The 14,913-nt window shown below is 50.7% G+C and overlaps 1 protein-coding gene across 1 annotated transcript in view; it reads right to left on the reverse strand.

Annotated features, from left to right (window-relative positions):
- The window catches only part of SFI1 (SFI1 centrin binding protein), a 105,337-nt gene that overhangs the window by 3,040 nt on the left and 87,384 nt on the right, over nt 1-14,913 (reverse strand). Inside the window, 12 exon segments of the mRNA XM_019426763.2 lie at nt 588-847; nt 925-1,101; nt 1,225-1,299; nt 2,177-2,251; nt 2,700-2,860; nt 5,738-5,834; nt 7,677-7,779; nt 8,800-8,876; nt 9,275-9,370; nt 9,837-9,912; nt 10,679-10,857; nt 11,174-11,255. Of these exon segments, the coding sequence (XP_019282308.2) occupies nt 588-847; nt 925-1,101; nt 1,225-1,299; nt 2,177-2,251; nt 2,700-2,860; nt 5,738-5,834; nt 7,677-7,779; nt 8,800-8,876; nt 9,275-9,370; nt 9,837-9,912; nt 10,679-10,857; nt 11,174-11,255 (1,458 nt within the window).

Genomic DNA, 14,913 nt, shown 5'->3' on the forward strand with positions numbered 1-14,913 from the left:
AATGAAGTGAGCCTGACGACGTGGGGATGCCTCACCCACATCATCTCACTTGACCTCTATAGCAACCCGGTGCTCCTCCCACATCAGGGTGGGAGCAGGCTCATCATGGTCAGACCCTATCAGGGCTGGGGGTAAGGGAGGCAGAGAGGACTGAGGCCCAGTCCAATACCCAAACCCCCCCCCTCGCCCCCACCACAGGTAATCTCTCTGCCAGGCTCAGGTAGTGCTGGTCACTTGGAGCCGGTGTGCAGGAATGGGCCAGGTCACAAGCAGTAGGGTTTCCGAGAGGGAGCCCATTTCTCAGCTGTACGTGGAGAAGCAGGGAGACTGGAAGGTCTGGGGGCACAAGGGCGGGGCTGCCCTACAGCCCATATTCCTTTTCCTAAAACTACATGTTCTCTCCCCCATGCTCTGCAGGAACAGAGGATGCGGTCCTGTCAGTTGGGACCCAATGGGAATGGGAGGGATGTGACAGGATTCTGCTGGAGAGGGGTCCAGGCAGCTCAGCCATGACCTCCCTCCTGTACAGTCCAAGCCTCTGCCCAGACAGGAAGAAAGGAGGACGAGGTGAGGGTTGGGCTACTCACAGCTCTAGAAGTTGGGAGTCTCCAGCAGCCAGGGCCAAGCTGCCCAGAGCTCCCCGTGACTGAGGATCTCGTGTCCTCTTGGCCTCCAGGGCAGCATCCCCAGCCCCAGCAGCAACACAGGTGGAAAGGGGACTGTCAAATGTCACTCTCCTGCTGGGCATGGTGGATGTCAGGGGCTGAGGCTCCCTGCCCTGGCCCAGAACCTTCTGTTTCCACAGCATGGCACAGCGATGGACCACACGGTGGAGACTGTGGGCTGCCTGCAACAGGCCTCTGGTCAGGTCATGCCTGGTCCTGCCTGTTCCCCAGGAGAAGGGGTGGAGGACCCAGGGCTCACCTGCACCTGCTGCTGGGCATGCAGCTGCTGCCGGAAGGCCTGCATGCTGGCCGCAAACCGTAAGAGGCGTGTGGCACCTTCCTGAAGGAGCTGCTGGTGGTAGGCCTGAACAGCTCGCTCCAGTCGCGCCTTCTTTCTCCTCCTTTCCAGTACCAAGCCCAGCCACGCGGCCCACACCTCCAGGGAAAGGAGATGAGGCCCAGTTCACCTTGCTTAAGCCTCCCCCTGAGGGTGTGCCCTCCTTTGTGCATGGCCCTCTCCTGGAGAGGCAGGGGCAGTGGGGTGTGGAGCCCCCCTTACCTTTGCCTGTAGTGAGAAGGACCAGAACCACAAGGCCCGGGCTGTGCCCCGCTGCTCTCGCTTCCTGTTCGCCAGCTAGGGGTCAAAAAGAGGATTATGAAGTTTAGCCTTTAAGGAGGCTGCCCCGACCACAGCGTCCTGGTCACTCTGAGACCCTTTTCTCGCTGCCCTCCTTCCATTAGGAAGGGCCCAGTGCTGGTGGGCCAAGGAGTGATCCTTTGGGAAGAACAAAGGCAAAAAGCTCCTAGGGAAGGGAGCAGCTTGGGGCGGTGTGCTGGGCTCACCAGACACCCGCACATGAAGGTTTGCTGGGCATGATGCAATCCTGCCTGGTGTTTTATCAAGTCCTTGGGAAAGACATGCATTTCATGTTAATTTTTTGGATATTACCCCTGAAATATTTTCTAATGTGACACTGTAGAAATCGGGCCCTGAAGTGACTTGAGCTTGTACAGGTCACAGGTAGAAGAAGTGGCAGTGTTAGGAAATGATTAAGGTTGGGGGGGGGCCCTAGGATGAGGGTGGAATTAAAAATGTTAAATGTGGGGGTGCCCAGCTGGCTCCAGTCAGTGGACTGTGAGACTCTTTTTTAATTTTTTTAATGCTATTAATATTTTTTTTGAGAGAGAAACAGAGTGCAAGTGGGAGAGGGGCAGACAGAGAGGGAGACACAGAATCTGAAGCAGGTCCCAGGCTCTGAGCTGTCAACATAGAGCCCGATGCGGGGCTCAAACTCACGAAATGCAAGATCAAGACCTGAGCTGAAGTCGGATGCTTAACCGAGGCACCCAGGCACCTCAGAGCGTGCAACTCTTGATCTCAGGGTCATGAGTTCAAGCCCCACATTGGGTGTACAGATTACTTAAAAGAAATGAAAATAATAATTTAAAAAAAGTTAAACATGGGCTTGGGAGGCAGTGGGAAGGGGAAGGGGCTTCTTGCTGGCTCCCACCTGTTGTTTCCATTGGCGGAAGTAGGCCCGGCTAAGAGTCTGGGCCAGGAGCTGGGCACCCTGCCTCTGCAGGAGCTGGGAAGAGAACAGACAAAAGCAATCAGGGCCCTGTAGCACAAACACCTGGTTGCAGCCAGAGGGTGAAAGGCTCTGGGCCCAAGTGAATTGTCCTCCCATCCCCAGGAAGAGGAGTTCTGGAGGAAGCCAAGGGCCTCCCGTACCAGGCACGGTGTCTACGGGACTCTGGAGGTCTCCCAGCTCTGGTATCCCATGTTTCAGAATGAATCAGATCTCTCTGCTGGGCTATCTTCTGCCTGGTGGAGACCCAACCCTGAAACTGGTTTCCCTCAGTCTTCTCAGAAAGGCTCCGGTAATCTTGTGCCTACAGGACCCCAACTACCCAGCACCCATCCTGGTGGTCGTGGGTTCTACAGAAAGGCCCTCCTTTTCCCCAGATGGTTGTCTCCCAGCCTGGAGCACCCCCTCTGTACAGCGGCACGTGGGGAGCTGCCGCCTGCCTCACCCGCTTCCTGACACAGCCCAGATGGTGCACCTTCCACTGGGCCATGGCCTGCAGCAGCAGCCACCGGTGGTGATGCCCAGCTGCCCTCTTGAGCTGGGCTCTCCGCTGGGCTGCCCTCTGGCCTCGGTCCCGCCAGCGCCGAAACCAGGTCCTGAGACAGCCTAGGGCAGATCTGAGTCAGAGTTTGCTCTTTTGGAGGGTTTCTACGGACAACTCTGCAATGGTGGAAATTCAGAGAGCAGAAAAGGTCGTGTGGGGGTGGAACTGGGGCGTCAGCTGCACTCAGTAAAACCTCCACATGCAGACAGTGGCCACTCTGAGGACAGCTCTGGCACCTTCAGTGGCTGTGAGCACCCTGGAGGCCGGAACCAGGTCTGCTGTTTACTGCAAGGGCCTTCCAGAGCCACCAGCCTGTCCACAGCAGCCATGGGTCTGCAGCACCCCTGCGGAGCATCCTCAGGATGCTGCCGGGGGTGTGGATAAGACCCTTGCCTCGGTCTGAGGGAGTGGGGTGCCATGCTCGATTTTGCCCGGGAGGAAACTAAGGCTTGGTCCAGGCAGCTCAAGCCAGGCACAGTGTCTGCTGGGCCATGTCCTCTGCCACTGTGGGCACTGCAGGCAGGCAGAGGCTACATAATGCATTTTGTTTATGTCACCAGATTCTCCCTTGAGGGAGCAAGCACTTTCTTCTGTTTTTTGTTTTTATTTTTTTCTTTCAGGTTTTTCCCTTTTCTTAGGCCCTGAGAGAAGTTTCTTTTAGAGACAACAGAAGAGGGTTGGTACCAGGGAACTGATGCCAAGATGGGGTGTCCTCTGGGACTTGCTGGAGAGGGCAGGGAAGGATGATTCACACGCCTGGAGGTGAGCATTAGTACCAAGTGCTGATTGATATGTGCTGGGTACTGCTTCAAGTGTGCCTATTGTGTCTCACTGAACCCACAGGACCACCCCAAGAGGCAGGTACTATTACTCCCATTTTACAGATGGAGAAACTGAGGCTCAAAGAATACTTGGCGAGGTCACACAGCCAGCATCTGACCCCGCCTGTACTAGGCATTCTGTTGAATGTGTTTTATGACGCCTTGCCCTGAGTTCATCCTCCCCCAGCACTGGGCCCCATCCTTGGGCTGCCAAGGTGTGCCTGAGACCCGAGGCCTTAACTAAGCCCAAAAATGGTTCCACAGGTACTGTGTGCATCTGCAGTTTGCTGAAAGCACAGCGTCCTGTCACGTGGCCTCCCAAATCCTTTGTACCACCTGTAATGGCCCCACGCAGGGCCCACCACACGGTGTCACTCCCTTCTATGGAAAGCTGCCTGCCCCTTGGTCCTGCAGAGAAGCAGCTTCAGGCTGCACCCCATGCCTGTCACCTCTAACACCCACCGTGACCACCTGGGCCGAGTGTGGACGCCTGACCCACACTGGCACTGGCAAGGCCTCTGCAGCCCTTGATGCCAAAGCTCTGTTCAAATAGAGGCCAAGGGATGAGCTGAGCCCCTCAGCTTCTTTTTTGGAGTGAACTGGAAACGCAGCACTGATTTCTGGGGTGAAGGGCAGCATGAGGACACAGAGAAGCACATTAGGGGTGGAGCAGGTGTGGGATGTTTGACCCCAGGGTTCTGCCCAGAGGAAAGCAAAGATCTGTGTTTATCAACACAACCAAAGTCAGAACCCAACCAAAGTTGATCAATTTTTGTCCTGGAGCAAACTAACAACTTGATCTGTTTTCCCTATGGTCTGATTTAAACCATTTCCATTTGTTTTCACTTCCAGTTGTATCTTCATTTACTCTAAGCACTGGTTGTCCCCTCAGAGTGCTGGATACCCCACTTCAGGGACATGGATCTCAGTTTCCCTGCATCTCATCTCTGCTCCTGTCTGGACCATCTACTCCAGGCTTTTTATAGAAGGTATTCAGACTGCCCAAGGACACTGCTCCCTAAATATACAAGGAAGCAGGATCCTATGTGATGGGGCTGACCTGAGAAGCAGCCAGCCCCTGGAAGGACTTTACAATTGAAACCACCCTACCTTTGACCCCTCTTTAAGAATTAGATTTTTGGGTACCTGGATGGCTCAGTCAGTTAAGCATCCAACTCTTGATTTCAGCTCAGGTCAGGATCTCATGCTTCGTGAGTTTGAGCACTGTGTTGGGCTCTGTACTGACAATGTGGAGCCTGCTTGGGATTCTCTCACTCTCCCTGTTTCTCTGCTCCTCTTCCCCTCTCTCCCTCCCTCTCGCAAAATAAATAATAAACTTAAAAAAAAAAGAATTAGATTTTAAGCCTTGGTCTGGGACACCAGAGTGGCTCAGTTAGTTAAGCATCTGATCTCGGTTTATGATCCCATGGTTTGTGAGTTTGACTCCTGCGTCAGGCTCTTTGCTGACAGCTCAGAGCTTCCTTGAGATTCACTCTCTCCCTCTCTGCCCACCCCCGCAAACACTCTCTTTCTCTCAAAAATAAACATTAAAAAAAATGAACACAAAGTGTTTGGCTGGGATTGGTTGGGAACAGAATGCTATGATGTACTAGGTTGAACAGTTACCCCTTCCCACGTTTATGTTTATCCTGGAACCTCAGGGTTGGTGTATTATTTAGCAAGGGGGTCAGCACAATTAACTGACCCCATCCTGTAGTAGAGTGGACCTCTTGATACAGTAGGACTGGTGTCCTTCTAAGAAGAGACACAGGGGAGAGAGCCTTGTGCACACAGAGGCTGAGGCTGGAGTAATGAGTCTATAAGCCACAAACACCAAGGACCACCGGGGCTATCAGAGGCTGGAAGAGGCCAGGAAGGACTTTCCCTTCCAGCTTTCACAGGAATCATGGCCCTGCCAATACCCTGATTTCAGATCGGGCCTCCAGAACACTGAGAGAACAATTTTCTGATGTTTTAAACTTCCTAGCCTAAGGTACTTTAGCATCAGGAAACACACCTACAGGAGAAGAATACAAAGACTGAGGGGAAGCAAATGGAACACAAGACAGTTCTGTGTCCTTCACAATCCTCTCTCCAGCTTCCAGGAACTCTGCTCACCCCTATCCAGCACCTTCTGGGCCTCCTTAATGGCATAGTCCTCCTGCTGTCGGTAGTATATCTGCACTGATGCAGCCTCCCGCCACGGGACCAGGACCTAAGGGGCAGATGAAGAGCAGAGATGTGATCATGGCACATCCTGACTTCCCAGGACACCCCAACTGTGCTGGCAGCTCCTCATGGAATAAGCCAGTTGGGGACACGGCACACATGCACATTTTGGGAAACGCCAGCCAGCCACACAGGCAATGACCAAACCCCCAGTCCCCACAGGAAGCCCAGTATCTCAGATGATGGGACTATTCTATAGAAGAACTTAAACTTCCTACCGGCCATCAAAAAGTCATTATGTGGGTTTTTGTTCTATTATTACTTGTTAAATGAAGCTATATGTTATATGCATGCAAGTTTTTTTTAGTTATTTATTTTGAATTTTTTTAATGTTTATTTATTTTTGAGAGACAGAGCATGAGCAGGGAAGGGGCAGAGAGAGAGGGGGAGACACAGAATCCGAAGCAGGCTCCAGGCTCTGAGCTGTCAGCACAGAGCCCAACACTGGGCTTGAGCTCACAAACCGTGAGATCGTGACCTGAGCCAAAGTCGGATGCTTAACCAACTGAGCCACCCAGGCACCCCTGGTTATTTGAGAGACAGAGAGGGAGAGAGAGAGAGCACGAGCGAGTGCACAAGCAGGGGAGGGGCAGAGAGAGAGGGAGAGAAAGAGAATCCCAAGTGGGCTCTGCACTGTCAGTGCAGAGCCCGATGTGGGGCTTGAACCCACAAACAGTGAGATCATGACTTGAGCCAAAATGGAGTCAGACGATTAACCAACTGAGCCACCCAGGTGCCCAAAGTTTATTTTTGAAAGAGAGAGCATGCACCAGAGCACGAATGGGGGAGGGGTAAGAGAGAGAGCGCGCGAGAGAGCATCCCAAGCAGGCTCCATGCTGTCAGCACAGAAGCCAACATGGGGCTCAATCTCATGAACTGTGACCTACGCCAAAATCAAAAGTCAGACACTCAACCAACTGAGCCACCCAGGTGCCCCTGCATGCAAATCTTTCACACTGAGACACACACGAAATCACACTAACAGAACACTTTACAAAGAAGTCAAGCAGCCAGGGGACACTTGCTGCCCAGGCATGAATGCCATTCCCTGCAAAAAGGCCTTCTCCCTTCCATGCCCTGAAGCAGAGTCCTGACCCTCCTTCCAAGGCTGGCCTTGGAGCTTTTCTGACAACAGATTGGGCCTTGACTTTGTGTTACTCTTCATCCTTGGGAGGCTTCAGAGTTGTCAGGACCAGTACCAGTGCCTCCTAGCCTTCAAGCAGGTGAACCACTGCTGTTCTGGGTTCCTGGCAAACTGCTTTTTTCTAAAACATCCCCAAGTCCAGGGACCACTTCTGTCATTCCTCCCCATCTGTAACATGCCTTCTTCCTACAGCTGCATCCTGGCATGCCCTCCCTCCTCTAGCACGGGGGACAGGCCCCACACATAGCATTTGGGGGCCACTTCCCACGGATGATGACCAACAATCTCACATTCCTGGGGTGCTCTATGCTTTCCAGAAAGCCTCTGCAGCCACAAAACCAGCCACAATGAGTGAGCAACCTCTTCTGATAAAAAGACAGAAGCATGCTTAGTTTGTCCCAGTGGAAAATTCCACATGTGTAGGAAATACTGGTTCTGGTAAGAACCAGTTTGCTCACTATGTTTTTGTTTTAATGGATATTGGTTATTAATTCAGTAAAAAAAAAAAAAAAAATTAATAAATAAAACCCAACTAAATGCTCACACAGCTGTTATGTATGCATAGAGGAGGGTGTTAGCCCATTTCCCAGGTTCCACGTTCAGTGCAAATCTTTGGTGCCACCCCCTCGCAGAAGCACGGTTCCAAACCCTCCTGGGTGACCAGCTGGTCTCCTCATGCCTCACCTTGGAACACAAGGTCCGCCTATAGTGAGCACTTGCTTGGGAGGTTTTCTTTGCTTCATTCACACGGGTCATGGTGTTCTCTCTCCAACGATGGAACACATTCCTGTAGGACACAGGCCGGGGAGATGGGGGTGACACCAGTGTGGAGAGACAGTACAAGGTTTCTGTGGGTCGTTTCTGGTTCTTCCACTCATTCCTCAGTCGAGGTACAAGGTACTTTGGACTCCTTGTCCCTAACAATATTGGTCTCACTGGCAGCCATGTTTATGCTGACACAGACACTCAACACATGGCCGGTGAGCACCTGCCCTGTGCCAGGCACTGGGGGCGCACTGGGGGAGCATTGGGGGCACCATGGTGAACAAGACCAAATACGACATCCACACACATTAATGTGCTACAGGGCACACAGAACGGTGACAGTGTAGGTGAGTCATGCCATAAGAGAGGCACAGATAGAGATGGCATAAGGGCACTGGAGCCCCATCACCATGCATGCTGCTGAGTTAGTTCAGGGACTCCCTCTTCCTCATTCTGTCTAAAGAGCTGGACGGGCACTTCCCTGGAGGGTGGAGATGTTAAGTCCACAAGACCCACCACCAACAAGCAGTCTGGAATATGATATGCTGAACAAATCCAGAGGAAGGAAAATAAAGAGCAGAATGAGGGAGCTCTGCCAGGAAGCAGTGAGTATACAGCCTGGTTTAGCAAGAGCTGGAGGGTGGACTCATGACAGAGCTGGAGCTGAGAGAGCAAGTGACTGAAGGGTGTGAGAGATGCCTCTGGAATCAGTGAAAGGCCTGGAGGACCAAGCGGGAAGGCAGGTGAGGCGGGGCTGAGGCCAAGGGAGCCACTGCAGCCCTGGAGCAGGAGGTGCTCAATCTTGCAGGGGAGGGAGCCATGTTGAGAGGAGCAAGACAAGTGGGAGTTCTCGCAGATGTCCAAGTGACGGCTGCCTCCTCGAGACCCCACTCTGCACATAGCAGGAATTCGAGACAGGAGATGAACCAATGAATGGGGTGCTTGCTGTGGAAACGCCAAAGCCACGCTGTGAGCGTCTGGCCCGGCTCTGGAGTCTGCGCCCCATTCCTCGGGCTGGGCCCAGAGATGCCGAGAGACTCACCATAGCAGCTGCCTCTTGTGCTGGCTCTCCCTGGCCGCCACCTCCCGTAGGATGCTCTGCACCTGGCTCTGGTAAGTCTGTGGGAGACCAAGAGGACTAGGAGCCAGCTGTGGGCCCACACCACTCCCTATATCTAGGCAGGCCTCACAGGTGCTGTGATGCCCAGAGCACTCACCACAGAGGGGGCAGAGGCCAAGAGCCCAGAGTCCCAAGGTCAGAAGAGTGCCCGGACAACAGGCCACTTGGACGGTAAGGCTGGTACCTCCAGCAACACTTGTTTTTACTTTGCTGAGGGAGGATCAAAGAGCTCAGCCCTGTGGTTGTAAGACCCACAGTCCAGGTACCTTGCTCTTTGTGAGGCTTGTGGAATTACTCACTCCAGTAGGGGCAGGGAGAACAAGGAAGGGAAGCAAAGTCTCCAGCAACCCCCGCCCCCTCGGCAAGGCGGGACATGGAGGAAAGCAGCAGACCCTACCCCCCAGGCGTGCAGCGCCCTGTGCAGCAACGTGTGCCGGTGATGCAGGTTGGCGCGCGTCAGCTCCCGCTGCTCGGCATCGCGCAGGGCCAGGCACTGTGGACAGAAAGAAGGGCCAGGGGCCCAGGGGTGGCTCAGCTGTGCCTCTGTCTTACACCCAGCCTGGGTACTTGGGCCTGAGTCCTCATCTCTGAATAGATATCTTTTGGGGGCTTTGTGCGGATCAGGTGGGGCAAGTGCCTGACTCGGGGTAAATGCTCAAGCAATGGTGATGGTCTAAACACTTTTTACCCCAAGTAGGATGCTTATAAATGGTTAGACCAGGAATTTTATGTTCAGTGGGTTCAGGCAAGAACCTAAAAGAATATTAGGGACTTTGAGCCAATCATCTCACGAAACCAGGTTAGCGTTTCCTCCTCTGCTGCCCAGCCTCTCCCCCATGCTCAGAGGCAGGTGGTTGCCGAGAGGCTGCAGAGAAGCCATATGTCCGCTCTGAGTCACGCTGACACACAGCTCTGCCTGGCCACAACCACATGCGGGGGCGTCTATGCCAAAGCCTTACCTCCCTCCACCTGTTCCAGGCCCAGTGGAGGAGCCGTACCGAGTGGAATTCTGCAGCCAGCATTAGGCCCATCTTCCTATGGGGAGGGTTGGAGTCAGCATGGCAGCCTGGACCTGGGCACCCCTCACGGTCCCTGGCCCCTACCTAGTGCTTCTTAAATTGGAGGAGAAGGGGACCAAGACCTTCTCTGAAGAGCTGCCAAAGGATGTGGGCTCTCACCTCAGGAAAGTGAGCACCTAGTCAAATTTCTGCATACAACTAAAGGGCTCAAGTACCAGTGAAGCACGTTCATGTGCAGGCAACTTAGGAGGTTAATGTGGCCAGAATTTGAGAGTGGGGGAGATCCTCACAGCACAAAGTGGGTGCAGAAAGGCATCAAAGCAGGACAGTGTCTGTAGTATCCATGTGGGCTGTCTGCCCCAGCTCTCTCTGACCACACAGTGTGGTAAAAACTGCTACAACCTGTCCCCAGGCTGTAGCCGCTGGTCCTGGGGGAGGTCAGCTACTCTGAAATGGGCTCATCAGTCTAGTCCCTGGTCATGGTCACTTTGAATGGGCCCCAACAAGTGAGTAGGATGCATCCAATGGATAGGACCTCAGATCCATGAAGCATGTCTGTTCCTAGTTGAGTTCCTGAGGCTGGGAGCCCCAGGAGGTACCTCAGGATACTTTCACTTGAGCCCTGGTTTTGCATAGACTGTATCAGGTAGAATTTCTGGAACTTAAAACCAGAGTCTAGGCTAACAGGACTCTCCGATGGGCATTCAGAGCTGATGGCACTGCCACTATGGTCAAAGCTGGCCTGAGATGGCAGAGCGTCTGGGCCAGAAGCAGCCCCTCACTCTGTTCTCAGCCCTCGGGCACTCTCCCTCCAGATGCAGAAAGCCTTCCTGAGCTGTCTGTGGTGGTGGTGGGCACAGGCCACTGCTTGCCGCTGCCGCTCCTGGTGACAAGCTGCTGCCTGTTGGTGCCACGTGGACCAGGACCTTCGCAGAAGCTGCCGCTCTGAATGAAGGATGGCCTGGGGCAGGACAGCAGGGAAAGAACAGAGCGGGTCAGGTAGCACGGGTACAGGAGCCAAGAAGAATCTACAGGCCAAAAATAATGACCAAGGCCAAAGAAATGGGCTTTAACAAGCTGCCCTGGCCTAGAAGCCACATATAGACTCTGCTGACAAAGTCAATAGGCACCCCACGCCCTGCCCTGTCTCGTGAGTCCTGGTCACAGGCAGAACACCCCTCGGTGTGGGTCTGGGTTCCAGGCAACATCCAGAGCAGAAGAGGCAGCAAGTGCAAAGACTTGAAACAGGTCCTGCCTCCTCAGGGATGGCCACTTACCATTCTCTCTGCCAGGCGGTTTTCTCGATGCTGAAACATCTTCTGCCACCAAACAGCAAATACTTTCCTCTCCAACATCTCCCTAAAATAATTTAAATAAATAAATACATACATACATACATACATACATACATAAATAAAATGGCAAACATCATCATCATAATAATGGACTTAAAACAAAGCAACTACAAATAAGAATGAGAAGTTCCAAATAATTGGATTTTTCCTCTTATGCTATTGAATAAGTTGATGGCACGCCTGGGTGGCTCAGTCGGTTGAGCATCTGACTTTGGCTCAGGTCATGATCTCATGGTTCGCGGGTTCAAGCCCCAAGTCAGGCTCTGTGCTGACAGCTTGGAGCCTGGAGCCTACTTCAGATTCTGTGTCTCCCTTTCTCTCTGCCCTTCCCCTGCTCGTGCTCTGTCTCTCTCTCTCTCTCTCTCTCTCTCAAAAATAAATAAACATTAAAAAAAAAAAAGGTGAATAAGTTGATATGGGGGGAAGGAAAGAGAAAGACCAGGAAAGCAAACAACAGTAACCAAAAAGCCCCACAGACAACCCAATACTCTCCAAGTGATTTCTGGTGTCAGCGAAGCATTCACACAGTACGAAAAAGACTGACTTTGAGACCTTGTCTCTTCATCAGTTCAGTTCCACACTGAATTACTAACAGTGCTCAATGATCATTAGTGAAAGCCTTTCTAGTTCATTCTGACCAGCCAGGTTGCTGCTACATAAATCCCTGTGGGAAGTGGTTGAAAACAGATTCCAGGCCTCCGGGAAATAATTTTGGCCCCAGGAAATGGTAGGTCTGAAGTGGGCCCCTAGAAATGATGTTTAAAACAAGTGTTCCAAGTGAGACAGACAAGGAGACAGGTTTGAGAACCACTGCTTCGTCACCTCTGCCTAGGACTCCCTACTCACCATAATGACGTCAAATCCTGCAAAAGCAGCACTGGGACAACTGGTCAATGGCCACTAGGAGCTGTGCATTGGTAAAACCATGGAACAAAATATATGATGCAACTGTTTTCAGCCCTGGACAGCAGGCAACACAGACTGTGATACTTAAAGATGAGAAACAAGTAAGGTGAGCTCTCTGGCTGCCCAGACTTTCTGCCCGAGGGCATGTTCTGAACCATGGGGGCAGGGGGAGGGAATCCAAGCAGAGAAGGACAGTTTCACAGAGTTGAGGCAGAGACTAGAGTTCAAAACTGCAGGTGAAAGACTGTATGGACACATGTGGCCTTCCTGAACCTGGGCAGGTAGAGAACTCGCCCTGCCCCAGAGGCATGCTCACAGACACCTTGCACACTCCATAAGGGGAACACCCAAACTTCCATGTGAGTCTGCTCCATCTACATATAACACTGTACAGGCAGGCTCTGTGAGGCTGATAGCTGATATCAGGGCTGACAGCTGGATGGAGATGACCAGAGGTTAGAAAGGGCTGGGAGATGGAGTTCTGACCCAGCCTGAATGGAGAGACTTTGCTGAGAACATCAGAATTCAGAAAGGCTAAACCTCAGTAACAAGAGCTATGCTCTAACACTGAAGACAAAATTTAAAGAGCTTCCACATGAGGTGCCTGGCTGGCTCGGTTGATAGAACAGGCAACTCTTGATCTCAGTGTGGTAAGTTCAAGTACCATGCTGGGTACAGACATTACTTAAAAAATAAAATCTTGGGGCGCCTGGGTGGCTCAGTCGGTTGGACACCCGACTTCGGCTCAGGTCATGATCTTGCGGCCCGTGAGTTCGAGCCCCGCGTCGGGCTCTGTGCTGACAGCTCAGAGCCTGGAGCCTGTTTCGGATTCTGTGTCTCCCTCTCTCTGACTCTCCCCCGTTCATGCTCTGTCTCTCTTTGTCTCAAAAATAAATGTTAAAAAAAAAAAAATTAAAAAAAAATAAATAAAATCTTACACACACACACACACACACACACAGACCCACAAAAATGAAGAACAGAATCATACTTGATACGATCAACAGGAACCACCAGAAGAAACAGCAACTATTGCCTGCCAGAATAAAATGCAAAACCCTTTAAAGGAAAAATAGCTGTCAACAAGACAATGACACAAATGTTGGTATCAGCAAACACTTAGAAAGTTATTATAAATAAGTTTGTGTACTTTTTTAAAAAAGTTTTATTTATTTATTTTGAGAGAGAAAGAATGAGAGCAGGAGAGGGGCAGAGAGAGAAGGAAAGAGAGAATCCCAAGCCGGCTCTGCACTGTCAGCACAGAGCCCAATGTGGGGCTTGAACTCACGAACTGGGAGATCATGACCTGAGCCAAAATCAAGAGTCTGATACCCAAATGACTGAGCCACCCAGGTGCCCCAAGTTTGTGTACTTAAGAGATGAACAAAATTAGTTAACAGACAAGGAATCTTGACAGAAAAATAGAAAGTACAAAAAAGAACCAAATGCTGTGGTGGCTCCTCAAAAAGTAAATGTAGAATTACCATATGATTTGGTGCATTCCACTTCCAGGTATATAAAACCAAAAGAACTAAAAGCAGGGACCCAAACATATGTATGTACAACGATGCTCACAGCAGCATTATCCACAATAGCTAAAAGGCAGAAATAATCCAAGTGTCTATGAACATACGGATACATACACAAACTGTGGTATATACAATGGAACATTATTCAACCATAAAAAGGAATGAAATTTTTATACATGTTACAACACAGATAAACCTTGAAAACATTATGCTAAGTAAAATAAGCCAGACACAAAAGGTTTACTATTACACAATTCCATGTAAATGAGATACTTAGAATAGGCAAATTCAGAGACAGAAAGTAGATGAGAGGTTCCCAGGGGCTAGGAGTAGATGGAAATGGGAAGTTAATTTTTAATGGATACAGAATTTGTCTGGGATGATGAAAACGTTCTGGAGATGGATAGTGGTGATGGCTACATAATATCGCAAATGTGCTTAATGCCACTGAATTGTGTACTTAAAAATTACCAATATGGTAAGTTTTATGTTATGTTTTACCAGAATTGGAAAAAAAGAAAGGAAGAAAGAAAATTCTAGACCTGAAAAGTACCATATCTGAAGGAGAAAAACCACTGGATGAGCTACAAATGAGAAAGTGAAGGAAAGAGACCACTAAAGACTTTCTATTGGAAGATCAATAGAAAGTACCCAATCTGAAAAAGAGAGAAAAAGAAAAAAAAAACAAACAGAGCCTCAGTGACCTGTGGGACAACATCACACAGTCTAACACTGTGTAATTATAGAGTCATAGAAAGAGGGAAGAAAGGATATAGGATAGATAAATTATTTAAAGAAATAATGGTAAAAGACTTTCCAAATTTGGTGGTGGTGGTGGTGGAGGGGGAAACACCTCAGATTCAAGTTAGCTCAACTAACCCCAAGCAGGATAAACACAAGAAAACTACACTTAAAACATATCACACTCCAAACTGTTGAAAACCAAAGCTTAATAAAAACATCTTAAAGGCAAAGGAAGAGAGACAGATTACATCCAGGGGAAGAACAATAAAAATGATGGGTGACTTTACAACATAAATAATGGAGGCCAGAAGACAAGGGAAGGTGTCTTTAAAAGACTTGGGGGGCTCCTGGGTGGCTCAGTCAATTGAGCGACCGACTTCAGCTCAGGTCATGATCTCATGGTTTGTGAGTTCAAGCCCCGCGTCGGGCTCTGTGCTGACAGCTCAGAGCCTGGAGCCTGCCTCTGATTCTGTGTCTCCCTCT

The sequence above is a fragment of the Panthera pardus genome, unplaced genomic scaffold, assembly GCF_024362965.1.
Source record: "Panthera pardus isolate Hobbes unplaced genomic scaffold, ASM2436296v1 HiC_scaffold_15, whole genome shotgun sequence".
In the NCBI taxonomy this organism is placed as follows: Eukaryota; Metazoa; Chordata; class Mammalia; order Carnivora; family Felidae; genus Panthera; species Panthera pardus.